We start from the raw sequence: 27,925 nt of genomic DNA, 5'->3' as shown, positions 1-27,925 counted from the left end.
TGACGATAGCCTAATCATAAAACCACAACAGTATGTACATGTGAATGCTTTTACATTTTATCTCGGTGAGTTTTCGTTCCGGTCGAGCTGTTATGTACAATAAGAAAAATTAGACGAGATTTTTGGCCGATGATTATACGTGATGTGATTACATTGTTTGGCATGTATTATAATGAAACGTCCGATAATTTGAGAGGTATATCTGCTGCGTGCGCATTCTATTTGCGCTTGTTAATTGCCACATATTCGAACTTTGAGCAACAAATGGTTCGGCTTGAAGTAGAGGAGGCTTGTTGAGCTGGCTCTAATTATCATGCATTTATTTTAGTCATGCCTGAATAAAATTTGAACAACTCGCCGCAAAACCAGTGAGTCAATTACTTTTGATACAATATTTTGCTGAATACAAATTTTTCTTTATACAGTCCGCAAGAAATTATGTTTGTTGATCTCAATTTTTGGTTTTATGAACTGAACAAAAAGAATCACAAAGTCTACTTGGAATCTAATATTTATCAAGTCTGTCTGATTTAGAAAACTACAATACTCTACTACGAAAATTTTCCTAAACAGACGCTTGTTCTTCGGTGAAGAAAAATGACCCTACAACTAGGAAAAGGTAATGCACTGATTCGTTTTCATCTTTCGCTCGTTAAATGTCCGCACAAACAATATTTAGCTGGAAATTTTTAGCATGCAAAAAATTTCAAATAAAAAAAAAGAATTGAGATGAAACGATTTTTCCGAAATTTCTAATTTTTTGATTTAGATGAATCATACCGCTGCAAACTTTGCACCGAAGTTTACGCCAAGAACGACGCAGTTCAGCATCTAAATGAAACACATCAAGTGTCAATCAGTGATGTTAGTTTGGTTATTGGACTTCTGGAGCCCATATCATTCAAGTGAGTTTCTGTTATTCAAAATCGTGAGATCGTTTTTTCGATTCGTGACACTAATTGTGTTTTAGTGGAAAATCCAGACCAAATGGGTTTGATTTGCGCCAGAAAGTTAATTCAAAAGCAAAAGGTCCGAAGGCGAAAACGGACGAAGACCCTGACTGGACACCTGTCGGCCTTAAAAAGGCATTGAATTATACCGAGGAAAACGGGGAGTTTAGGTGCAATGCTTGTCACAGACTGTTCAAACGAGAAGGACAGTTACAGCGGCACAGATGCTTCAACGCCGAGGAATCGGAGCGGATTGAATACAAAGAGCCAAAACGAAGAAAAATAGATGGGTCGAATAGAAATAATGGACCCAAGATTGTAAGACAGACACAGGTAGATCTAAGACCGGTTGCACGCAATGTTCAGCCAAAGGTTGACTGCTTAGAAGAGGGCCCATTTTTCTACCGCATAAAGAAGGACCTTCGTACAGTTAGTGCAGATGTTTTTGCACAGACGAAGAAAATTGAGGTCCAGGTTAGCGTTGAGGGAGATGACGAAGAGATAGTACGAGATATGTTTCAATGCTTGGATTGCCAGTCAGTCTTACCAACTTTAGAGGAGGCTAAGAAGCATTTGAAAGGACACTTGCCAACGCATCATTTCAGCTGTAAGTTCTGCCCTGCTACTAAAAGATTCACCGATGATTCTCTTGCAGAAGTTTTGCGACATGTGAAATCTTACCACTCTGACAGATATGATTCAAATATCTGCGTTAGGTGTGGATTCGAAGCAGAATCAATTCGCGAACTGTTTCAACACATGTCCGCAAAGCATTACCCGGGATCGACTCATAGCTGCTCTGAATGCGGCGAACATTTCGGACTGTCCATTCTCGGTCTTGTAAACCACGTGCGATTGAAACATGCAGCTGAAAATCCGACACTTTTTGAATCAGTAGTTATCGAAGCCAAAACTTTCTATCAATCAGAAGATATTTTTGAATGCAACCTGTGCGAGAAGATTTTCTTTGTCAACAGTCATATCGAAGCTCATAAGGAAGCGCATGCATCTGGAAGCTTGCAGGTTTCAGACGATGACTGCTGCGGACTGTTCAAATGTACACATTGCAAATACCAAGCTGACAACGTTGACGAACTAAGGCTTCATTTGAGCGCTGCGCATCAGCATCTGATGTGTCGTCTATGCAGTGCTATAATTTTTACTGGATCAACATTCACAGAAACCCTGCTGAATCACGTTGTATCTTGTCACGATATACGTTACGATTTCGACTCGTTAGTGTATTATGAGGATCTCTTCAAAGAAGCCAAGAATCTTTTTTGTGTCAAAACTTCCCTCAAATGCAAGATTTGTCCAAAGATGTTCTTCACCAGAAAGTCTTTCACCGATCATATGCGTTCACATGAAGGTGGAAACGTTTCTGAGTTCTCGTGCGAGGTGTGCGAATACAAGTGCACAACTCGCAGACAGTTGCATCGACATGTGCGCTCTCACAAGTTTCTCTACTATTGTCCAGATTGTAAACTATTCTTCACGAGTAATCAAAACTTACAGGAGCATCTAATCAACACGCATTCCGAGACAGAAGAGCTCCCGTGTGACGAGTACAAGAGAAGTTTGGTCATGAGTTTATTTCTTCCCGAGCCCGGATTTCCATCTACGGTTCCACTTAATTACGTAAACAATGATCTCATCATGGATTATTATAAAGGACGAGTGACAAATTTGTGCGGAGAGAAATTTGATTTTCCAAAATACGCTCAAACATCTTTGAGTAAAATGTTAGTGGAACCAGTAGAAACTGAAAAAGAAGACGAGGGTTATGAGTCACCAATGGAGCCAACAGAAGCTGCGAAGACTGCTCCTGAAACGACAGTCGAGGGAACTTCAGTTTCTGAATCATCGACAGAGCAACCAGCTGCGACCGATGAAGCACAAGGAACAACAATTGTGCTAGTAACTAGGGAAGAAGGAACTGAAACTGAACAGCAGTATGAGATTGCACTGCCGCCAGGAACTGACGGAGTCGCGACACTGCGCGAAATGGGATACAACGTCGAAGACTTCAGTCTTGCAGAGGGCTCATCATTGGGCAATTCAGCCGGAGCTGATTCAAAGTTGGAGCTATCAATTGACAGTCCATATGTCAGCTGTGAAAACACGGAATTCTGTCTAGCAATCGCTTCCCAAAAGTTTTGTTGGATGACTGAGGATGCGCTTCAAGCGCTGATGAATTGTTTCGGAGATATGGAGTGTCTGTTCTGTGGAAAGTTCTATGGATTGCAGTCGAGATATTACGCACATCAAAACATCCACACTAAAGCCACGCAGTTCAAATGCGATGAGTGTGATTATTACTCGCATAGTATCCAGTTGTTGAGACACCACCAGGATAGAAATCATGGAATCGAAAATCTGAGATGCAATGAGTGTGAGTTCACGACAAAGAGCAAAGTGAAGCTAGCGCAGCATCTTAAGAAGCATGTTCCCAAGACTGAATTGAAGTGTCCGAGGTGTTCTTTCACTTGGTAAGTTATAACTTCCGTTTTTCAAAAAGAAATCTATTGTAACGGAGTCCGAAAAATAAGAATCAGTAAAAATCGATAGGTTCAAATTTTGTGAAGAGTTCATTCAGAAATAAATGAAAAATCTTGGTTTTCTTCTAGTGAGAATGAACGACGCATGAGAGAACATTTCACGTTGTCTCATCCGGAGTGTACGGCGGAAGAAATTTCTACTGCGCTCGGAGGGAAACGTAACTTAAACGTAAGTAATCTTAGTTTGCGATCATGTTATTTATGAAACCACAGACTCACCAGAATTAACCTTTTTCTGCAACCCAATATTAATAGTTTTGCCATTCCTTATGCCCCAATATAAAATCCAATCAATGGATTTGACCTTGATTCAAATCCGATATTTTGTTTCAATTAAATGTCTATTATTAAGTCTGCATACCGGAAATAATCATACTGCGCTTACGTCAATAAAATAGTTGCCATAAATAGCGTGAGATCTCTAAGAACGATATTACCAGAACTGAATTTAATCTTTTCATTTTGTAAACAGTTAACAACGGAGTGTTCTAAGTAACTAGACAAGCATGTGTTTGAAAAGTGTATACTGACTATTTTATTGAGAAATAGCCGAGCGAAAGCTTAAGGGGTTAAATCAAATCCTGCATCCCTGAGACGAAGATAATCGCCTTGCCTCATAAGACAAAACGCAATAATGAGGGCAAATGATAATAGCTAGTAACAATATATTATATGGTGACAGGAATAATTAAAGAGTAATGGCTACAATAAATTTTCATCAAGTAATGATTTTGAGTTTTCATTGAGATTGAGTATATCGAAACAGTCAATCATGAGAGTGATCAGAATCACATAATTTGATGCAAATTCCTAAAAGCTTAATTGTCTAATGCTCTAGACTATAGGGCATTCGTATTCATAAATCTTCTTTATACCGACATCAAATCACCGCGAGACGTTGTAATCATTTGGCCTCTCGCGCAAACCTATGTTGTTTTGTGAAAAAGTCAAATCGACATTCATCGTCTTTAATTTTTTTCCATGTGCCCTTCCAATAAATCTGCCTTCCGTTTCATTTGTCTTCAGGGTGTTGGTGAAGGGCATGCAGCGTAGAGTATCTTCCATTCTATGGACAGTCTTTTCCAAGCGTCTGTGCGAATAAAGTTTTCCAAGTCTTGTCTAAAAAACGTTTGTTTCATGTATCGAACGAAGATTTCGCCCCATTGCATACTTGTTCAAACTCCACACCACCACACGGAACCCTGACACGATTTTACCTTTAGCACTGTTTTTGCTTGTGTTCTTTAAAAGAGGAGTTTTTCAAATCACAACCATCACAGTTTGTTTTGCTTTCAAGATCTCCGTCATTTACAAACTCCGCGAGTATTTCATCAAAATCTTGTCTAAGATCATTAATAGCTCTGTGTTTCTACATTAGATTTTCGTCCAGTACTTCAACTTGAACGGTTCGTTGATTTTTTCAATACCAAAAAAGATGACATCTATCATGATTTAAAGGCTGGTTTTTGAGGTCTCTGAAAAAGCACAAAAATTGATCGGTTCTGTTTGAGGGGGGAATTTCAGTCATCATGAAGAAAAGCTTTTTTTGAGGTCTTCGAAGAACGCATAGAGATTCAATGGCTCTAAATTCTAGAGGGTAAGCAAAGTCATCGAATGATTAAAGATAAGAGGGCGAGGATGTGTTCTTTTTTGATAATGGAGTACACACTTCAATGTTTCAGTTTTGCGAGGGGTTTACTTGAATCTCACCCTTTTTCTCTGATTTCTCGATCACTCTTGATCACTGCCTTTGCTGGAGGTTGTTTCCTTACCTGAATTTCTGTAACTTCCTTGTCTAGAGGATGCTCCGTTATTCTGATATTTTGGTTTTTATTTTTAAACTTGGTTTCTTTTGTCGAAATTTTCTTTTTTAATTTGTTGCCGTTAAAATTATTTCTATCCAAAACAAGCTAAATATAGCAACTGCAACTGAGTGATAAATTAACAGCAGTGAATAAAAAATCCTTATGGTTAATTCTCGATTATTTCTAAACTATAAAACAATCGCATTCAGGAATCTGCTTCATGCGCACTGCAAATGCATTGAAAGATGTGGTCTTTTCTGGTACTCTTCGATCAAACTTAATTTTTTGTTGTTGTGGAAGCCTTATTGATTTAGTTAAAGGTTCCAGCTAATTTTTTTTCCAGCTTCACTATAAATTTTCTTTGTTTTTCCTTCAATCGTCACTCTGTTTAATTGTCTTCAGAATGAAGATAGAGGCCAGGGTAGAGAATCTTGCTTTCTGCTGGTCATTGTTTTCCAAGTGTCGCAGCAAAAAAACTCCCTTGCTTCTTGTATTAAAGTTGGAACTCATAACATTGAAAATCTGCTTCAATTTCTACCTGAATCATTTGGAACCATGATCGGAATTTGCATTTAGCTTAGTTTCGCTTGTTTTGTTCAATATGACTTTATTTTTTTCAATAGGTTTTTGTCATTTACTTCAGCGGTAACAAAATTAACAAAAAAAAATTCATATCTATCGAAATTTAGAGCTTGTTTTGAGAAACGCACAGAGGTAGGATGGTTCTGAATTCGAAGGGAGAGTCACAATCGACAATTGATTTTGGATTTGAGTGGCGGGTGTGTTTTCTTTGATAATGGATCACAGACTTCAATTTATTTCATCTTTCCGAAGGTTTTACTTCAATCTCCACCTTCTGTATGGTTTCTCGACCACAGCTTTGTTAAATACTAATTCCGCATCGGATTGTGTTTCTGGTTTCATAACAGAAAGATGACATCTCTGCCATAATTGAAAGTCTGGTTTTCGAGATTGATTCTGTTTTTGTGGGAAAACAGTCATCGATTAGTTCTCGATTTGTAACGGAGTGTTTTCTCCTGCTTTATTTGAACACAAAGTTCTATTGTACTGGTTTCTCATTCATGCGTGTGCTGCAATGTGATTCCGCATCTGATTTACGATAACATAGTTGTCTAGATGATGCTTTGCTTTTAGTTTGGGCTTCTTGTTGATTTTTTATTTGGTAAATTTACCATTAAAGTGAGTTCCTCCCAAGAAACAAACAAAAATTGGGGGCTTTCAGTTCGTAGAATACCAGAAGCCATTCAGATATAATTAATGACAGTATGATGAAACAGGCAATAAAGAGTCATTAAATTAAGAAGTGAATTTAAAATATTCCTACTTGTCTTCAGAATCGTGGGCGAAGGGCATGCAGGTTAGAGAGTTTTGCACTCATTGGATAGTCTTTTCCAAAAGTCTGTAAGAATAATGTTTGCACGTCTTGCCTGAAAAATTCCCTTGTTTCATGTATCGAACGAAGAACTTGGCAGATTGAATACCTCTTACAAACTCCATTGACTGGAATTTGAGGTTTTATCTGTTTTGTTAGAAAAGACTATTTTTTCAAATCACAAACACCACAGTTTGTTTTGTTTTCGAAATCATCGTCATTTACAAACTCGTCAAATCGTCGTCAATTTATTGTCTTAAATCAGCATAAGCTCTGTTTCTATTCATCAGCTTTTCGTCAATTACTTCAGCGTGAACGGATTGTTACTTGTTTCATAACAGAACACTTGACATATCTACCATAATTTAATGTCTTGTTTCGAGGTCTGAAAAAAGCACAGTGATTGGTTCTGTTTTTGAGGGAGAACACAGTCATCGAATGTTTCTCGATTTAAAGCGGGAGTGTTTTCACTGCATTTTTTGAACAGAAAGTTTTCCTATAGTTTTAATTTCTCGTTCATAACTGCTGCAATTTGATATCGCATCTGATTCATGGCAACCTAGTTGTCTAGATGATGCTTTGCTATTGTAGTTTGGGTTTCTTGTTGATTTTTTTCTATTTTGGTATTATACCGTTAAATTGTACTCTTTCCAAGAAACAAACAGAAATGGGGGCTTCACTTTGTGGAAGGCCAGAAATTTTAAGATCGAATTAATGACAGTATATTAAAAAAGGCAATCAGGAGTGATTAAATTAAAAAGTGAATTGGAAGTATTCCAAAAATATGATTTTGTAAGGCTGTAGACTATAGAGCGTTCTTATAGGTAAATTTTCTGCATGCTCACTGCAAATGCAACTAGAGACGTTGTCATCACTTGTCCTCCTCAATCAGGTGTAGTTTTATGTTGTGAAAGCGTCAAATCGGCAAAAGATACCGGAATTCATCGTCTTTGATTTTTTCCATGTGCCCTTTCAGCAATCGGTCTTCAGTTTCATTCGTCTTCAGGTCGTAGGGTGAAGGGCACGCAGGTTAGAGAATTTTGGACTCTACTGGACACTCTTGTCCAAACGTCTGAGAATGTTTTCACGTCTTGGCAAGAAAATTTCCTGGTTTCATGTATCGAGCGATGAAATCGTCACATTGAATACCTAACATATTTCTTTAAACACATGGAACCCTGACTGGAGTTTGCGTTTTTGTCTGTTTTAGTTAAAAAAGGACTCTTTTAAATCACAAGCACCACAGTTTGTTTGAGTTCGAGATCATCGTCATTTACAAACTCCGAGCAGTTCGTTTTCAATTTCATGTCTTAAATCATTAACAGCTGTGTTTCTCATATGGTTTTCGTCAACTTTTTCAGCGTGAACGGGTTGTTACTTGTTTCAGAACAAAGTAGATGACATATCTATCATATTTTAAAGTCTGTTTTTCGAGGTCTCTGAAAGAAGTGCTTGGTTGTTTTTGAGGTGAAACTTTGTCATCGAATATTTCTCGATTTGAAGCTGAAGTGTTTTCCCTGCTTTTTTGAACACAAAATCGTCCTATATTACTAGTTTCTTGTTCATGCCTGTGCTGCAATGTGATTTCGCATCTGATTCAAGGTAACTTAGCTGTCTAGATGATGCTTTGTTTTTAGTTAGGGCATCTTGCTGATTTTTTTTTGGGTGTTTAACCGTTAAAATGAACTGTTTCCAAGAAACCACCAAAAATGGGGGCATTCACTTTGTGGAAGGCCAGAAATTTTAAGATCCAATTAATGACAGTAAATTAAAAAAGGCAATCAGGAGTAATTGAATTAAGAAGTGAATTAGAAGTTTTCCAAAAATATGATTTTGTAATGCTCTAGGCTATAGGGCGTTCCTATACGTAAATTTTATGCATACCCATTGCAAATGCAACTAGCGACGTTGTCATCACTTGTCCTCCTCAATCAAGTGTTCTTTTTGTTGCGGAAGGTACCGGCCTTCATCGTCTTCAATTGTTTCCATGTGCACTTTCAGCAATCGGCCTTCAGTTTCATTTGTTTTCAGATTGTAGGGTGGAGGGCATGTTAGAATTTTGGACTCTACTTGACACTTTTGTCCAAACGTCTGTGAGAATGTTTTCACGTCTTGTCTAAAAATTTCTTTTGTTCATGTATCGAACGAAGAAATCTGCGCATTGAGTACCTAATACAAACTCGATCTCAACACATGGAACCCTTACTGAAATTTGCGTTTTATTCTGTTTGTTTATTTTGTTTAATTACCACAGTTTGTTTTGCTTTCGAGATCATCGTCATTTACAAACTCCGAGCAGTTGTTCGTCACTTTCTTGTCTTAAATCATTAACAGCTCTGTGTTTCTTCATAAGGTTTTCGTCAATTACATCAGCGTGAAAGGCTTGTTACTTGCTTCATATTAAAATAGTTGACATATCTACCATTTTTTGAAATCTGGTTTTCGAGGTCTCTTATAAAAGTACAGTGATTGGTTTTGGAACACAGTCATCGATTAATTCTCGGTTTAAAACGGGAGTGTTTCCTTCTTTTTTGGGTTTTTTACCGTTAAAATGAACTAATGAACTGTTTCCAAGAAACCACAAAAATGGGGGCTTTCATTTTGTGGAATGCCAGAAGGCACTAAGATCTAATTAATGACAGTATATTGAAACAGGCAATCAGGAGTGATTAAGTTATGAAGTGAGTTGAAAGTATTCGAAAATTTTGATTGTAATGCTCTAGACTATAGGGCGTTCATATATGTAAATTTTCTTCATACCCATTGCAAATGCAACTAGCGACGTTGTCATCACTTGTCCTCCTCAATCAAGTGTTCTTTTTTGTTGCGGAAGCGTCAAGTCGGCAAATGGTACCGGCATTCATCGTCTTCAATTGTTTCCATGTGCACTTTCAGCAATCGGCCTTCAGTTTCATTCGTCTTCAGGTCGTAGGGTGAAGGGCACGCAGGTTAGAGAATTTTGGACTCTACTGGACACTCTTGTCCAAACGTCTGAGAATGTTTTCACGTCTTGGCAAGAAAATTTCCTGGTTTCATGTATCGAGCGATGAAATCGTCACATTGAATACCTAACATATTTCTTTAAACACATGGAACCCTGACTGGAGTTTGCGTTTTTGTCTGTTTTAGTTAAAAAAGGACTCTTTTAAATCACAAGCACCACAGTTTGTTTTGCTTTCGAGATCATCGTCATTTACAAACTCCGAGCAGTTGTTCGTCACTTTCTTGTCTTAAATCATTAACAGCTCTGTGTTTCTTCATAAGGTTTTCGTCAATTACATCAGCGTGAAAGGCTTGTTACTTGCTTCATATTAAAATAGTTGACATATCTACCATTTTTTGAAATCTGGTTTTCGAGGTCTCTTATACAAGTACAGTGATTGGTTTTGGAACACAGTCATCGATTAATTCTCGGTTTAAAACGGGAGTGTTTCCTTCTTTTTTGGGTTTTTTACCGTTAAAATGAACTAATGAACTGTTTCCAAGAAACCACAAAAATGGGGGCTTTCATTTTGTGGAATGCCAGAAGGCACTAAGATCTAATTAATGACAGTATATTGAAACAGGCAATCAGGAGTGATTAAGTTATGAAGTGAGTTGAAAGTATTCGAAAATTTTGATTGTAATGCTCTAGACTATAGGGCGTTCATATATGTAAATTTTCTTCATACCCATTGCAAATGCAACTAGCGACGTTGTCATCACTTGTCCTCCTCAATCAAGTGTTCTTTTTTGTTGCGGAAGCGTCAAGTCGGCAAATGGTACCGGCATTCATCGTCTTCAATTGTTTCCATGTGCACTTTCAGCAATCGGCCTTCAGTTTCATTCGTCTTCAGGTCGTAGGGTGAAGGGCACGCAGGTTAGAGAATTTTGGACTCTACTGGACACTCTTGTCCAAACGTCTGAGAATGTTTTCACGTCTTGGCAAGAAAATTTCCTGGTTTCATGTATCGAGCGATGAAATCGTCACATTGAATACCTAACATATTTCTTTAAACACATGGAACCCTGACTGGAGTTTGCGTTTTTGTCTGTTTTAGTTAAAAAAGGACTCTTTTAAATCACAAGCACCACAGTTTGTTTGAGTTCGAGATCATCGTCATTTACAAACTCCGAGCAGTTCGTTTTCAATTTCATGTCTTAAATCATTAACAGCTGTGTTTCTCATATGGTTTTCGTCAACTTTTTCAGCGTGAACGGGTTGTTACTTGTTTCAGAACAAAGTAGATGACATATCTATCATATTTTAAAGTCTGTTTTTCGAGGTCTCTGAAAGAAGTGCTTGGTTGTTTTTGAGGTGAAACTTTGTCATCGAATATTTCTCGATTTGAAGCTGAAGTGTTTTCCCTGCTTTTTTGAACACAAAATCGTCCTATATTACTAGTTTCTTGTTCATGCCTGTGCTGCAATGTGATTTCGCATCTGATTCAAGGTAACTTAGCTGTCTAGATGATGCTTTGCTTTTAGTTAGGGCATCTTGCTGATTTTTTTTTTGGGTGTTTAACCGTTAAAATGAACTGTTTCCAAGAAACCACCAAAAATGGGGGCATTCACTTTGTGGAAGGCCAGAAATTTTAAGATCCAATTAATGACAGTAAATTAAAAAAGGCAATCAGGAGTAATTGAATTAAGAAGTGAATTAGAAGTTTTCCAAAAATATGATTTTGTAATGCTCTAGGCTATAGGGCGTTCCTATACGTAAATTTTACGCATACCCATTGCAAATGCAACTAGCGACGTTGTCATCACTTGTCCTCCTCAATCAAGTGTTCTTTTTGTTGCGGAAGGTACCGGCCTTCATCGTCTTCAATTGTTTCCATGTGCACTTTCAGCAATCGGCCTTCAGTTTCATTTGTTTTCAGATTGTAGGGTGGAGGGCATGTTAGAATTTTGGACTCTACTTGACACTTTTGTCCAAACGTCTGTGAGAATGTTTTCACGTCTTGTCTAAAAATTTCTTTTGTTCATGTATCGAACGAAGAAATCTGCGCATTGAGTACCTAATACAAACTCGATCTCAACACATGGAACCCTTACTGAAATTTGCGTTTTATTCTGTTTGTTTATTTTGTTTAATTACCACAGTTTGTTTTGCTTTCGAGATCATCGTCATTTACAAACTCCGAGCAGTTGTTCGTCACTTTCTTGTCTTAAATCATTAACAGCTCTGTGTTTCTTCATAAGGTTTTCGTCAATTACATCAGCGTGAAAGGCTTGTTACTTGCTTCATATTAAAATAGTTGACATATCTACCATTTTTTGAAATCTGGTTTTCGAGGTCTCTTATAAAAGTACAGTGATTGGTTTTGGAACACAGTCATCGATTAATTCTCGGTTTAAAACGGGAGTGTTTCCTTCTTTTTTGGGTTTTTTACCGTTAAAATGAACTAATGAACTGTTTCCAAGAAACCACAAAAATGGGGGCTTTCATTTTGTGGAATGCCAGAAGGCACTAAGATCTAATTAATGACAGTATATTGAAACAGGCAATCAGGAGTGATTAAGTTATGAAGTGAGTTGAAAGTATTCGAAAATTTTGATTGTAATGCTCTAGACTATAGGGCGTTCATATATGTAAATTTTCTTCATACCCATTGCAAATGCAACTAGAGATGTTGTCATCACTTGTCCTTCTAAATCAAGTGTACTTTTTTGTTGCGAAAGCGTCAAATCGGCAAAAAATACCGGCATTCATCGTCTTTAATTTTTTCATGTGCCTTTTCAGCAATCGGCCTTCCGTTTCATTTGTCTTCAGCTTGTAGGGTGGAGGGCACGCATCTTAGAATTTTGGACTCAACTGGACACTTTTATCCAAACGTCTGTGAGAATGTTTCCACGTCTTGTTTAAAAAATTTCTTCGTTTGTATCGAACGAAGAAATCGTCACATTGAATACCTAATACAAACTCCATTTCAACACATGGAACCCTGACTGGAATTTGCGTTTTATTCTGTTTTGTTTAAAAAAGAACTTTTTCAAATCACAAGCACCACAGTTTGTTTAGCTTCCAAGATCATCTTCATTTACAAACTCCGAGCAGTTGCTCGTCAATTTCTTGTCTTAAATCATTAACAGCCCTGTGTTTCTTCATAAGGTTTTCGTCAATTACCTCTGAGTAAAAGGATTGTTACTTGCTTCATAACAAAACAGTTGACATATCTATCATATTTAAGGTCTGGTTTTCGAGGTCTCTTTCAAAAGCACAGTGATTGGTTGTTTTTGAAGTGGAATACAGTTATCGAATAATTCTCGATTTAAAGTGGGAGTGTTTTATTGCTGATTATTTTTGTTTGGGTTTTTAACCGTTAAAATGAACTGTTTCCAAGAAACCACCAAAAAATGGGGGCATTCACTTTGTGGAAGGCCAGAAATTTTAAGATCCAATTAATGACAGTAAATTAAAAAAGGCAATCAGGAGTAATTGAATTAAGAAGTGAATTAGAAGTTTTCCAAAAATATGATTTTGTAATGCTCTAGGCTATAGGGCGTTCCTATACGTAAATTTTATGCATACCCATTGCAAATGCAACTAGCGACGTTGTCATCACTTGTCCTCCTCAATCAAGTGTTCTTTTTTGTTGCGGAAGCGTCAAGTCGGCAAATGGTACCGGCATTCATCGTCTTCAATTGTTTCCATGTGCACTTTCAGCAATCGGCCTTCAGTTTCATTTGTTTCAGATTGTAGGGTGGAGGGCATGTTAGAATTTTGGACTCTACTTGACACTCTTGTCCAAACGTCTGTGAGAATGTTTTCACGTCTTGTCTAAAAATTTCCTTTGTTCATGTATCGAACGAAGAAATCTGCGCATTCAGTACTTAATACAAACTCGATTTCAACACATGGAACCCTTACTGAAATTTGCGTTTTAGTCTGTTTGTTTATTTTGTTTAGTTACCACAATTTATTTTGCTTTCGAGATCATCGTCTTTTACAAACTCCGAGCAGTTGTTCGTCAATTTCTTGTCTTCAATCATTAACAGCTCTGTGTTTCATAAGGTTTTTGTCAATTACATCAGCGTGAAAGGTTTGTTACTTGCTTCATATTAAAATTGTTGACATATCTACCATTTTTTGAAATCTGGTTTTCGAGGTCTCTTATAAAAGTACAGTGATTGGTTTTGGGACACAGTCATCGATTAATTCTCGATTTAAAACGGGAGTGTTTCCTTCTTTTTTGGGTTTTTTACCGTTAAAATGAACTAATGAACTGTTTCCAAGAAACAACAAAAATGGGGGCTTTCACTTTGTGGAATGCCAGAAGGCACTAAGATCTAATTGATGACAGTATATTGAAACAGGCAATCAGGAGTGATTAAGTTATGAAGTGAGTTGAAAGTATTCGAAAATTTTGTTTGTAATGCTCTAGACTATAGGGCGTTCATATATGTAATTTTTCTTCATGCCCATTGCAAATGCAACTAGAGATGTTGTCATCACTTGTCCTTCTAAATCAAGTGTACTTTTTTGTTGTGAAAGCGTCAAATCGGCAAAAAATACCGGCATTCATCGTCTTTAATTTTTTGGTGTGCCTTTTCAGCAATCGGCCTTCCGTTTCATTTGTCTTCAGCTTGTAGGGTGGAGGGCACGCATCTTAGAATTTTGGACTCAACTGGACACTTTTGTCCAAACGTCTGTGAGAATGTTTTCACGTCTTGTTTAAAAAATTTCTTCGTTTGTATCGAACGAAGAAATCGTCACATTGAATACCTAATACAAACTCCATTTCAACACATGGAACCCTCACTGGAATTTGTGTTTTAGTCTGTTTTGTGTAAAAAAGAACTTTTTTCAAATCACAAGCACCACAGTTTGTTTTGCTTCCAAGATCATCTTCATTTACAAACTCCGAGCAGTTGCTCGTCAATTTCTTGTCTTAAATCATTAACAGCTCTGTGTTTCTTCATAAGGTTTTCGTCAATTACTTCTGTGTAGAAGGATTGTTACTTGCTTCATAACAAAACAGTTGACATATCTACCATATTTAAGGTCTGGTTTTCGAGGTCTCTTTCAAAAGCACAGTGATTGGTTGTTTTTGAAGTGGAATACAATTATCGAATAATTCTCGATTTTAAGTGGGAGTGTTTTATTGCTGATTTTTTTGTTTGGGTATTTAACCGTTAAAATGAACTGTTTCCAAGAAACCACCAAAAATGGGGGCATTCACTTTGTGGAAGGCCAGAAATTTTAAGATCCAAGCAATGACAGTAAATTAAAAAAGGCAATCAGGAGTAATTGAATTAGAAGTGAATTAGAAGTTTTCCAAAAATATGATTTTGTAATGCTCTAGGCTATAGGGCGTTCCTATACGTAAATTTTATGCATACCCATTGCAAATGCAACTAGCGACGTTGTCATCACTTGTCATCCTCAATCAAGTGTTCTTTTTTGTTGCGGAAGCGTCAAGTCGGCAAATGGTACCGGCATTCATCGTCTTCAATTGTTTCCATGTGCACTTTCAGCAATCGGCCTTCAGTTTCATTTGTTTCAGATTGTAGGGTGGAGGGCATGTTAGAATTTTGGACTCCACTTGACACTCTTGTCCAAACGTCTGTGAGAATGTTTTCACGTCTTTTCTAAAAATTTCCTTTGTTCATGTCTCGAACGAAGAAATCTGCGCATTGAGTACCTAATACAAACTCAATTTCAACACATGGATTCCTTACTGAAATTTGCGTTTTAGTCTGTTTGTTTATTTTGTTAATTTACCACAGTTTGTTTTGCTTTCGAGATCATCGTCTTTTACAAACTCCGAGCAGTTGCTCGTCAATTTCTTGTCTTAAATCATTAACAGCTCTGTGTTTCTTCATAAGGTTTTCGTCAATTACTTCTGTGTAGAAGGATTGTTACTTGCTTCATAACAAAACAGTTGACATATCTACCATATTTAAGGTCTGGTTTTCGAGGTCTCTTTCAAAAGCACAGTGATTGGTTGTTTTTGAAGTGGAATACAGTTATCGAATAATTCTCGATTTAAAGTGGGAGTGTTTTATTGCTGATTTTTTTTGTTTGGGTATTTAACCGTTAAAATGAACTGTTTCCAAGAAACCACCAAAAATGGGGGCATTCACTTTGTGGAAGGCCAGAAGTTTTAAGATCAAGTAATGACAGTAAATTAAAAAAGGCAATCAGGAGTAATTGAATTAAGAAGTGAATTAGAAGATTTCCAAAAATATGATTTTGTAATGCTATAAGCTATAGGGCGTTCCTATACGTAAATTTTATGCATACCCATTGCAAATGCAAGTAGCGACGTTGTCATCACTTGTCCTCCTCAATCAAGTGTTCTTTTTTGTTGCGGAAGCGTCAAGTCGGCAAATGGTACCGGCATTCATCGTCTTCAATTGTTTCCATGTGCACTTTCAGCAATCGGCCTTCAGTTTCATTTGTTTCAGATTGTAGGGTGGAGGGCATGTTAGAATTTTGGACTCTACTTGACACTCTTGTCCAAACGTCTGTGAGAATGTTTTCACGTCTTTTCTAAAAATTTCCTTTGTTCATGTCTCGAACGAAGAAATCTGCGCATTGAGTACCTAATACAAACTCGATTTCGACACATGGAACCCTTACTGAAATTTGCGTTTTATTCTGTTTGTTTATTTTGTTTATATTAACCACAGTTTGTTTTGCTTTCGAGATCATCGTCTTTTACAAACTCCGAGCAGTTGTTCGTCAAATTCTTGTCTTAAATCATTAACAGCTCTGTGTTTCTTCATAAGGTTTTCGTCAATTACATCAGCGTGAAAGGTTTGTTACTTGCTTCATATTAAAATAGTTGACATATCTACCATTTTTTGAAATCTGGTTTTCGAGGTCTCTTATAAAAAAACAGTGATTGGTTTTGGAACACAGTCATCGATTAATTCTCGATTTAAAACGGGAGTGTTTCCTTCTTTTTTGGGTTTTTTACCGTTAAAATGAACTAATGAACTGTTTCCAAGAAACCACAAAAATGGGGGCTTTCACTTTGTGGAATGCCAGAAGGCACTAAGATCTAATTAATGACAGTATATTGAAACAGGCAATCAGGAGTGATTAAGGTATGAAGTGAGTTGAAAGTATTCGAAAATTTTGATTGTAATGCTCTAGACTATAGGGCGTTCGTATATGTAAATTTTCTTCATACCCATTGCAAATGCAACTAGAGATGTTGTCATCACTTGTCCTTCTAAATCAAGTGTACTTTTTTGTTGTGAAAGCGTCAAATCGGCAAAAAATACCGGCATTCATCGTCTTTAATTTTTTCGTGTGGCTTTTCAGCAATCGGCCTTCCGTTTCATTTGTCTTCAGCTTGTAGGGTGGAGGGCACACATCTTAGAATTTTGGATTCAACTGGACACTTTTATCCAAACGTCTGTGAGAATGTTTTCACGTCTTGTTTAAAAAATTTCTTCGTTTCTTGTATCGAACGAAGAAATCGTCACATTGAATACCTAATACAAACTCCATTTCAACACATGGAACCCTGACTGGAATTTGCGTTTTAGTCTGTTTTGTATAAAAAAGAACTTTTTTCAAATCACAAGCACCACAGTTTGTTTTGCTTCCAAGATCATCTTCATTTACAAACTCCGAGCAATTGTTCGTCAATTTCTTGTCTTAAATCATTAACAGCTCTGTGTTTCTTCATAAGGTTTTCGTCAATTACATCAGCGTGAAAGGTTTGTTACTTGCTTCATATTAAAATCGTCCAAGCGTCTGTGAGAATGTTCTAACGTCTTGTCCGAAAAATTTCCTCGTTTTATGTATCAAACGAAGAAATCGTCACATTGAAAACATAATACAAACTCCATTTCAACACATGGAACCCTGACTGGATTTTGATTTTTTGTCTGTTTTGTTAAAAAAGGATTTTTTTTTTCAAATCATGATCACCACAGTTTGTTTTGCTTTCAAGATTATCGTCATTTAGAAACTCCGAACAGTTCCTAGTCCATTTCTTGTCTTAAATCAGTAACAGCTCTGTGTTTATTCATCAGATTTTTGTCAATTACTTCAGCGTGAACGGATTGTTACTTGTTCCATTTTAAAACACAAGACAAATCTACCATAATTCAAAGTCTGGTTTATGAGGTGTCTGAAAAAAGCACAGTGATTGGTTCTGTTTTTGAGGTGGAACACAGTCATCGAATAATTCTCGATTTAAAGCTGGAGTGTTTTCACTGCTATTTTTGAACACAAAGTCGTCCCATAGTACTAGTTTCGCGTTCATACCCGTGCTGCAATGTGAATTCCTATCTGATTCATGTTAGCTTAGCTGTCTAGATGATGCTTTGCTATTGTAGTTGGGTATCTTGTTGATTTTTTCAAATATTTGGGTATTTTAACGTTAAAATGAACTGTTTTCAAGAAACCACCAAAAATGGGGGCTTTCACTTTGTAGAATGCCAGAAGGCTTTAAGATCTAATTAATTACAGCATATTGAAACAGGCAATCAGTAGTGATTAAATTAAGAATTGAAATAAAACTATTTCAAAAAAAAACATGATTATGTAATGCTCTAGACTATAGGGCGTTTATATACGTAAATTTTCTTCATATCCATTGCAAATGCAACTAGAGATGTTGTCATCACTTGTCCTTCTAAATCAAGTGTACTTTTTTGTTGTGAAAGCGTCAAATCGGCAAAAAAAACCGGCATTCATCGTCTTTAATTTTTTCATGTGCCTTTTCAGCAATCGGCCTTCCGTTTCATTTGTCTTCAGCTTGTAGGGGGGAGGGCACGCATCTTAGAATTTTGGACTCAACTGGACCTTTTTGTCCAAACGTCTGTGAGAATGTTTTCACGTCTTGTTTAAAAAATTTCTTCGTTTCTTGTATCGAACGAAGAAATCGTCACATTGAATACCTAATACAAACTCCATTTCAACACATGGAACCCTGACTGGAATTTGCGTTTTAGTCTGTTTTGTTTAAAAAAGAACTTTTTCAAATCACAAGCACCACAGTTTGTTTTGCTTCCAAGATCATCTTCATTTACAAACTCCGAGCAGTTGCTCGTCAATTTCTTGTCTTAAATCATTAACAGCCCTGTGTTTCTTCATAAGGTTTTCGTCAATTACTTCAGCGTAAAAGGATTGTTACTTGCTTCATAACAAAACAGTTGACATATCTACCATATTTAAGGTCTGGTTTTCGAGGTCTCTTTCAAAAGCACAGTGATTGGTTGTTTTTGAAGTGGAATACAGTTATCGAATAATTCTCGATTTAAAGTGGGAGTGTTTTATTGCTGATTTTTTTTGTTTGGGTATTTTACCGTTAAAATGAACTGTTTCCAAGAAACCAGAAAAATGGGGGCTTTCACTTTGTGGAATGCCAGAAGGCTTTAAGATCTAATTAATTATAGCATATTGAAACAGGCAATCAGTAGTGATTAAATTAAGAAATGAAATAAAACTATTTCAAAAAAAAACATGATTATGTAATGCTCTAGACTATAGGGCGTTTATATACGTAAATTTTCTTCATATCCATTGCAAATGCAACTAGAGATGTTGTCATCACTTGTCCTTCTAAATCAAGTGTACTTTTTTGTTGTGAAAGCGTCAAATCGGCAAAAAATACCGGCATTCATCGTCTTTAATTTTTTCATGTGCCTTTTCAGAAATCGGCCTTCCGTTTTATTTGTCTTCAGCTTGTAGGGTGGAGGGCACGCATCTTAGAATTTTGGACTCTACTGGACACTTTTGTCCAAACGTCTGTGAGAATGTTTTCACGTCTTGTTTAAAAAAACTTCTTCGTTTCTTATATCGAACGAAGAAATCGTCACATTGAATACCTAATACACTCCATTTCAACACATGGAACCGTGACTGGAATTTGCGTTTTAGTCTGTTTTGTTTAAAAAAGAACTTTTTTCAAATCACAAGCACCACAGTTTGTTTTGCTTCCAAGATCATCTTCATTTACAAACTCCGAGCACTTGCTCGTCAATTTCTTGTCTTAAATCATTAACAGCTCTGTGTTTCTTCATAAGGTTTTCGTCAATTACTTCAGTGTAAAAGGATTGTTACTTGCTTCATAACAAAACAGTTGACATATCTACCGTATTTAAGGTCTGGTTTTCGAGGTCTCTTTCAAAAGCACAGTGATTGGTTGTTTTTGAAGTGGAATACAGTTATCGAATAATTCTCGATTTAATGTGGGAGTGTTTTATTGCTGATTTTTTTTTATTATTTGGGTATTTTACCGTTAAAATGAATTGTTTCCAAGAAACCACAAAAATGGGGGCTTTCACTTTGTGGAATGCCAGAAGGCACTAAGTTCTAATTAATGACAGTATATTGAAACAGGCAATCAGAGTGATTAAGTTATGAAGTGAGTTGAAAGTATTCGAAAATTTTTATTGTAATGCTCTAGACTATAGGGCGTTCATATACGTAAATTTTCTTCATACCCATTGCAAATGTAACCAGAGACGTTGTCATACTTGTCCTCCTCGATCAAGTGTACTTTTTTGTCGTGAAAGCGTCCAATCGGACTTTCTTTTGGCTGTCTTCAGTTGTAGGGTGAAGGGCACGCATGTTAGAATTTTGGACTCTTTTGGACACTTTTGTTCAAACGTCTGTGAGAATGTTCTCTCGTCTTGTCTTAAAAGTTTCTTAGTTTCATTGATCAAACGAAGAAATCGGCACGTTGAATCCCTGCTACAAAGTCCATTTCAGCACATGGCACCCTGACCGGAACTTGCCTTTTTGCTTCTCCTTTTCAAATGAGCACTCTTCTTTCAAATCACAACCATCCCAGTTTGCTGTACTTTCGAGATCATCGTCATTTAGAAACTCCGATTAGTAAATCGTTAATTTCATGTCTAAAGTCATTGCTCAATGTTTCTTCATCAGCAGCGTGAACGGATCCGTTGATTTTTTTTCATCACTAAAAAAGTTGACTTCTCTGCCATAATTTGAGGCCTGGTTTTCGAGGTCTCTGAAACAAGCACAGAGATTGATTGGTTCTGTATTTGAGGAGGAACAGATTCATCGATTAATTCTCGATTTATGGCGGGAGGGTGTTTCCCCCTGCAATATTCGAGCTCAAGCTCGTATTTGACTGGTTTCTCGTTCATGCGTTTGCTTTAATTTGGTTCCTAATCTGATTCTTCGTATTTTCCTTGCCCAGATGATGCTTTAATATTCTTGTATTGTGAGTTTCTTGTGTTCAACTGCGTTTCTTTTCTAAACCTGTTTGGTTTTCTTGAAACAAAGCGAAGTCACTTCTTTTTGTCGCTGTCATTGAATAAATACACGATGGCGTGTCTGGCGAATAAGACGACGCTACATGAAAATTCTTCAATTTTGTTTCTGAGATTTAGAATTCGCTGAAATTCCGAGTTCGATTTACGTGTTCCATTTCTCATTTTTGTCTTAATTTTATGTCGTTTAAATGTATTGTATAATACCTAGCACAACTGGATGGAACTAAACAAACTAGTTTTTTGGAGAAGTTGAAACAATCAAGAAACAGCTCGTAGGGGGTCAAGACTGGCGTCTTTTCAAAGCTATTGGTCATGTTTTAGATTCCAAAAAATATCAAAAAGTTCTCTGTATCGAGAAAGACTAATCTGAATAATTTTTGATTTCATAATAATTAAGAGGATTGTTTTAATTTGGCTTTTGATTTCTGACTTTTTCAAAAAATTGATTGTTGTTTTAGGTTGGATCTAAGTTGAGGATTGAGCCTTGCAAGCAATGTGGCAAAGTGTTCGAAAGTAGTCAAATGGCAGAGCATCTGCGGAGCCACAGAGAAGAAAACCTGTTCAGGGTATGCGTCCTAAAATTGTGATGGATTTAAAAAACATTAAATTATTTTTGCATGGCAAAAACAACCAATAGAATACATCGCAACAATGATTTGGAAATTGATCCTTGATGCTTTGAAGTAAAGTTTTTTATCGTCATAAAGAAATATTTCAAAAATAAATTACGCGATCTGAAAATGAAATCTGGGTTCGGAGAAAAAAGTTCATTTCTCAACTAGTAAAATTTCGGTTTGGTTTTAGAGTCAAATTTAAAATAACAAGAAACATTTTCAAACATGAAACATTTTCAACTACATTGCCAAAAATACGAATAAGTTTCCAGCTAAAGCTTTTCAAAGCTCAGTAGATTATAATCATTGGTATTATTTCACTTATTAATACAAATGTTCGAAAAAAATTGCCTGAAAATTAAATATGATAAATACTTCCTGAATTTTCCAATCCGTTTATAGTTTACCGGCTAAAAACTGCGAACTCTCACTGTCACAAGCAGTGTGCAAATGAAATGTTCATTAACCTAAAGGAGCTCTGAACCTTTTGTTGTGTGTTTAGTGTCGTGAGTGTGACTTCACATGTAGAAGTAAGGCCTACATGATGACTCATGAGCAGACTCACCAACAGGCCAAAGTGGACGTGGCATCGACAGAAGAGCCCAAAGAGATCACCAACTCCAACCAGGACGCCCTCTCGTGTCCGATGTGCACCGCTTATCTGAAGACGGAGAAGGCTTTCACTTCGCATATTGTCAATGTCCATTTTGAAGATGACACTTGCCCCCAATGTGGACACGAGGTTAGAACATGTCGTGATTAAAAGTTAAAAGTGTTATAATATAATAAAATAATAATACAGTATTTAGGATGCAGAGATCCAAGATGATTCTCATTAACCGGTTTTCAGTTTTTCAGAGTCAATGAACGTAGTGAAGATGCTAATTTAGATAGTAATTATTTTTTTTTCGTAATAGAGATCGCAGTGAAGAAAAAAGTCTTGGAAGTTAGTTCACGCTCAAATTAGATTTTTCGCGGTTTGACTTTCTCAGTTCAATTCGTTTCCTTTGTAAAATGGAAGGCAAAATCCACTATCGAACAGCAAAAATGTAAAGGTGACGAAAAACGTGATCGACTTTTGATTTCCAATGTGGATTTAAATTTTTAGATTTCCCGCCGGAATGAAATTACCTAATCCACTTTTCTCAAATTGTGTTGTTTTTATCACAAAAGTGACAGTAATAATTTTTCTCAAAATTTCAAGAGCTTTAAGGGCATAAATCTGTTTCTTTGAAATCGCAAGTTGGTTTTTATACAAAAAAAAGAAGTTTAACAATTTGATTTTTTTTTCTGTTTCCTTGCGGTCATTGACTTTTCCCACTGCCTGTTAGCTCTGTTAATTAAGTTCAAGTTTGTTGACACCTGCGCCGAATTTGTAAGCACAGTTTGTTGGCCATGAGCAGACACAGCTTCTTCAGTTTTTTTTTTGGCAAAAGCTTTTCATTTTGGCTAGTGTTTTCATAAACTTGATATTGTTGTCTGTCCTCATTTTCAGCTGCGTTGTTTAATAGTAGTTTAGATTTTGATAAAAATCTAACACGTCCAGTCAAGATGTTTGATCGAGAATATGAGTAATATTTTGACCCTGAAGGTAAAATTATGGCGTCTCTTTTTTCTGTTGAATGCTTAATCTGAAAGAAATGTTAAAAAATGAACATTACTTGCCTCTGAGCTTTATTTTGGTGTTGCCTCATTGACCAAAGATCTTCTGAGGTGTATTCTAGAATTAAGTAATTATAGTTTTTCTCCAAATATAAAGTTTTATATTACAATGATAACAAGAGTTCAAAACTCAACCATACTTTTTTTCAGACACTTGGTTCTAGAAAAGTATGATTGAGTTAAACTCTTAAATAAGGATTGGAAAAGCATGCCTGAGAAGAGCTGAACTTGTTTAGTTTCTTTCCACTGAGAGTCTTGATTGCAATGATATAAAAATGGGAGAGATAATTCTTATCTTCGATTTAGTCGATGTAACTTTTTGTTATCAAGAGTCAATGAACGAAGTGAAGTGAAGTGAAGTGAATTTTATATAGGTTGTTTCTTAATTTTTTTCCGATGCTGACATTTTAAAGCTCGTTTCTTTAGTTTTTTTCCGATGCTGACGCTTATAAAGGTGGTGTTTTTTTTAGTTTTCCAGGAAAAGTTCTTCACAATTAAGTATGATTTTGCGGGATGTCACTTTTGATTTTGTTTGTGTTTCAGTCGGCTAACAGAGGAGACTTCCACTGCCACCTGCTGATCCACAGTGAGGAGAAGTCCTTCGCTTGTAACCTCTGTCCCACCGTCCTCAAACAGGAGGGCAAAATGGAGGAACACTTCAGAACCAAACACCCAGGACTCAGGGTTAGTCCAGTCGAACATTTGGTGTTATTCCAGTGATACAAGAGGACAGTTGAACTAAACAGTTTTTTGTTGAGTTTATGTTATCATCTATGACATGCAAAATAGCTTATCGGCTTGCTGAGGCATCCATCTCACGAAAAGGGAAGAGACTACGGCATATTTTTTAAAACCATTTATCCACGAGGGAAAGGTCCAACAAACGAGCTGTACAGCTCATCACGGCGAAACGCTGTTGTGCTCCTGCTGAAGAACTACATGCATTTTGTTGGTTATTTTTTTTCTGGGCTGGGTATTGTATAGAAGGAACTATGGCGAAAATAGTGTAGGAATAACTCGTAAACGCTCCTCTAAATATGGTTCTAAATTGCACTCGAAGTTGGGCCGTATATTTAACACGAAGATATATTACCAGGTATTACTTTTACACAAAATTTATGAATTTGTGATCATCGGTTCAAAAACGTTATTTTAAATGTCTGTATTCATAAAGAGTTCATGAATGCAAGTTTGTTTGGTTTTAGATGCACTACACGTCCTTCATAAATGAGAACCCAATTCCGATAGCTGCCATTGCCCAAATGCCAAAACAAACTCAACTACAGACAGGCCCAGAGACAACAACAACAACAACAACAGGCGATTTGTCCATGCAAGCTGAGCAGTATCCTGCTAGTCAACAAAGTGATCAGGACAGTGGGTATAAAGTACCTTCGGAACAATCGCTGGAGTCCCAAATAGCGTCTTCGTCGCAAGCATCGTCGGATGTGGATTACCAGCAGAAGATTCAAAATGATGCATCCAGATTGACGACCGATGAGGGGGTTCGAAATGAGGATACCCAGACGAATCAAGAGTTCCGACAGGATAGCGGCGGAGTGAGTGGTTTAACGGGATCTGAGATGCCAGTTGGCCCGAGTAGTGACTTGCCAGTGGAGCAAATGATGATTACGGAAGACCAGATCAACGCAGCACTTCAGGCTTTGGTTGAAGCAGGGGAACAACTACCTGAAGGTGAGAAATTGGATAATCTGCTAAATAGTCTATCTGCTTAGTAAATAGATAATCTGCAAAATAGGGAAATTGGAAATCTGCTAAAAAAAGTCTTTGGTAGTGGTGCTGCACGTGCAACACTCGTTAGAAAATAGCCTTCGAATTTTCGCCAAAAATGTTGGAACATTCAATATTTTATCGGGTTTTTCAGTTTTCTTGAAAAAATTGAAGAGCCATTTTTAATAAAAAATTTTCACGTTTTCATGATGTTTAGCATGTTCACACGATCTTCAATAAGTGTTGCGCTTTTCTTGTTTTACTAAGTTTCTAGCAGTGCTGAAAACACGCATAGACGGGGGGGGGGGTAATCGAGAATGGTATGCAGATAGTTTTCCTTGCCAAATTAGTGAGGCTTGGATACTTAGTGTAAATTTCTCACCTTCAGGTAGAATGTTTAGCATGTTCATACGATCTTCAATAAGTGTTGCGCTTTTCTTGTTTTACTAAATTTCCAGCAGTGCTGAAAACACGCATAGACGGGGGGGGGGGGGTAATCGAGAAAGGTATGCAGATAGTTTTCCTTGCCAAATTAGTGAGTCTTGGATACTAAATGTAAACAACTCAATAACACGCAAGTCAAATGGGACCGAATATTCGCGAGAGCCTTCGAAGGTTTATAGTATTATAATAATCAAAATAATAATAATAAGGTTTTTCCTCGAACGAACATTCGGTTTCGCTTCTAGTCACTGGTTAGAAAAATAAAACAAGGATAGTCGGTTACTGTGCAAGTAGCACAGAATGTTCAGACCATAATCTTTAAAAACCTATCACGCAAAAAAAAATAACATTAATTTTTTTCAAAAAAGTTATTTTTCTATTAGGTTTTTAAAGACTAGTTTTTTCTGCGTGGCGTGATAAAAAGATCTGACGTAAAACTATAATTTAATCATATTCGACATTCATAAAAACTTAGACAAACAAGGCAACAGATTTTTAGAAAAATGACTAAAACGTCAAAAAATCAATCAAAAAGAAAAAAAAATTCTGCAAAAAAAGTTCCTTTTTTCCCAAAAAGGCTTTAGAAATCTCCAAAAATTAATTTTTCATTACGCGAGTGAAATAAAAATTTAAGCTGAAATAATCTATTGTAAACGGCCTAAATTAAGCATAAATAACCGTGCTCGCTCGCTTTACTAGCTCGAATTTAGACGAAAAACCAAACATTTCAAACCGGTTTTTCTCGAAACGGAAAAAAAATGTTGTCGTTCTAATCTTGACTGAATGAGATTCAAAATGATATATCACTCAATTCAGTCGGATGATTATTTGTGGTACCTGATTTTGCGTGGAAAACAAAAAGAAAAAGCTAAAACACCCGAATAAAAAGTTCATCCCCATTTTCAATGGTCGGAACAACAAGCCTGGAGAAAATAGTCACTGGTTACAAAAATCTAACAAATAATAAATGGTTACGTCTCCGCCTCTTAATCGAAAGGTCAGATGTTCCGAGGCCCACTATTCTCAGTGCTCGTTGTTTGATGATGAAGCATTACTACTCAGTCCAAAAAAAATTGAAAATGCATATATTTACACAAGCAAAGCTTGTGTGATAGTATGAACTCTTTTTTTTCCAAGCTAAGTCGCAAATATCAGTGTCCATTTTGATCAATAACCAGCTGTTAAATACAGCCAATGCTAAGGATATTAATACATTCTATTACATTACACAGCAAGGTATCATGGATCTGTAGCGTAAAGGCAGGAAAGGAGACCCGCAACAAGATAAGAGGGTTCGAACCTGGGCAGGGTTTCGAAATTTTGTAGACTCATTCAGTTTTACTCATTCAGTTTTTTTCCACTAGTTTTATTGGTTGTATTTTTGCTTGTGTATGCGAATTGCAACTTCACCTCTGTGTTATATAAATGCATGTGGGTAGGGTTGATTTGGTGCATTGAAAATGTCATGTTGATTTAGGCGCCGAGATTATGGTTGAAGACAACACGCTCTATGTTGACGGAGTTCCTAGGGTAGTCATAGCTCCTGCTGACGAGTCAGAAATTGAAGAACATTTAGACCAAGGTCAAATAAATCAACCACAGGATTCAATGAATGTAAACGATACAGTTAATCAAGCACCTGCAGATCACGTGGAAAAAATGCCAACCTCAGGCAATGCAATGCTGGATCCGGTGGTAGCTTTCGATCAGCAGTTCATTATGGATACTAATGCCAACAATTCGAACGCTGCTGGACAATACGAGACCCAAGCAACATTAAGTGTCCAAAAGCCGGAAGGTTCAGCAGCAGTTGGGTCATTTGACGAAAATTTAGCCATACCAACCGATGCTACAACTTCGGTGTCTGAATCGATTAGACAGCAGAATTCAGATACACAAGTGCAAAATACGGCCAATTCGGAAGAAGACTTTCTGAATGTTCCTGGCTTCGCAGCACCAGGCTCCGGTGAGCAACGCCTAGAACAACGAAGTAATGTAATTACTGCGGAGGATGTCATGACGCCAAGTGAAATGCCTGTTTCGATAACAAACACGGAAGCGTACATTGAGAAACCTGTTAGCCAAGTAATCGAAGAATCATCACAGAGTGATCAAGTCAGTTCTATAGGCGAGCAACCACATCAGCCTAATGAGAATATTGAGTTGCCAGAACCAGATCAAATTTTAATGGGTGTCCAGAATTTGGACCACGATTCTCAGGAGCCACACTTGCAAGTTCCAAACGTGGAAGAACCAGATTTGGTCCAGAATTCTGGTCAGGAACTAGTAGATCAGCAACAGCCAATTGGCGAAGAGGAACAGTACATTGATCTCTCCAATTTAGATCTGTCCAATGTTGATTTGCCTCCTGGAAACTACAATTTAGTGATAGATGAGCAAGGACAAGCTGTGTTTGTGGAAACAGATGTGATTGACGAGAACACTATTCAGATTGTAGCTCAGTAAACTTTTGGTTTGAAACATTGGTGGATTCTTTTGAATGATTTGCTTGTAATTTTGTTTCCCCAAGTATTTCTGTCGTGCTCCTTAATTGAAATTAAATGTTCCTTTTGCA

General features: G+C 36.9%; 1 protein-coding gene across 2 annotated transcripts; it reads left to right on the top strand.

The window, feature by feature from the left end:
* Window positions 1-244: 244 nt before the first annotated feature.
* On the top strand, window positions 245-27,925 carry LOC134850983 (zinc finger protein 142-like). Of its 2 annotated transcripts, XM_063866839.1 has the most exons (10): window positions 245-368; window positions 535-619; window positions 770-905; window positions 971-3,439; window positions 3,578-3,677; window positions 21,358-21,465; window positions 22,016-22,255; window positions 23,719-23,859; window positions 24,381-24,870; window positions 26,828-27,925. In XM_063866839.1, exons 2-10 carry the CDS (start codon window positions 598-600, stop codon window positions 27,814-27,816), a joined length of 4,695 nt encoding a protein of 1,564 aa, XP_063722909.1. In that variant the 5' UTR covers window positions 245-368; window positions 535-597; the 3' UTR covers window positions 27,817-27,925. The 2 variants fall into 2 exon arrangements, with proteins under 2 accessions (XP_063722909.1, XP_063722910.1); XM_063866840.1 differs by lacking the exon at window positions 245-368 and having other exon boundaries at window positions 441-619.

This window comes from Symsagittifera roscoffensis, chromosome 7, assembly GCF_963678635.1.
Source record: "Symsagittifera roscoffensis chromosome 7, txSymRosc1.1, whole genome shotgun sequence".
NCBI lineage: Eukaryota > Metazoa > Xenacoelomorpha > Acoela > Convolutidae > Symsagittifera > Symsagittifera roscoffensis.
This window is presented reverse-complemented; position numbering and strand designations above follow the sequence as displayed.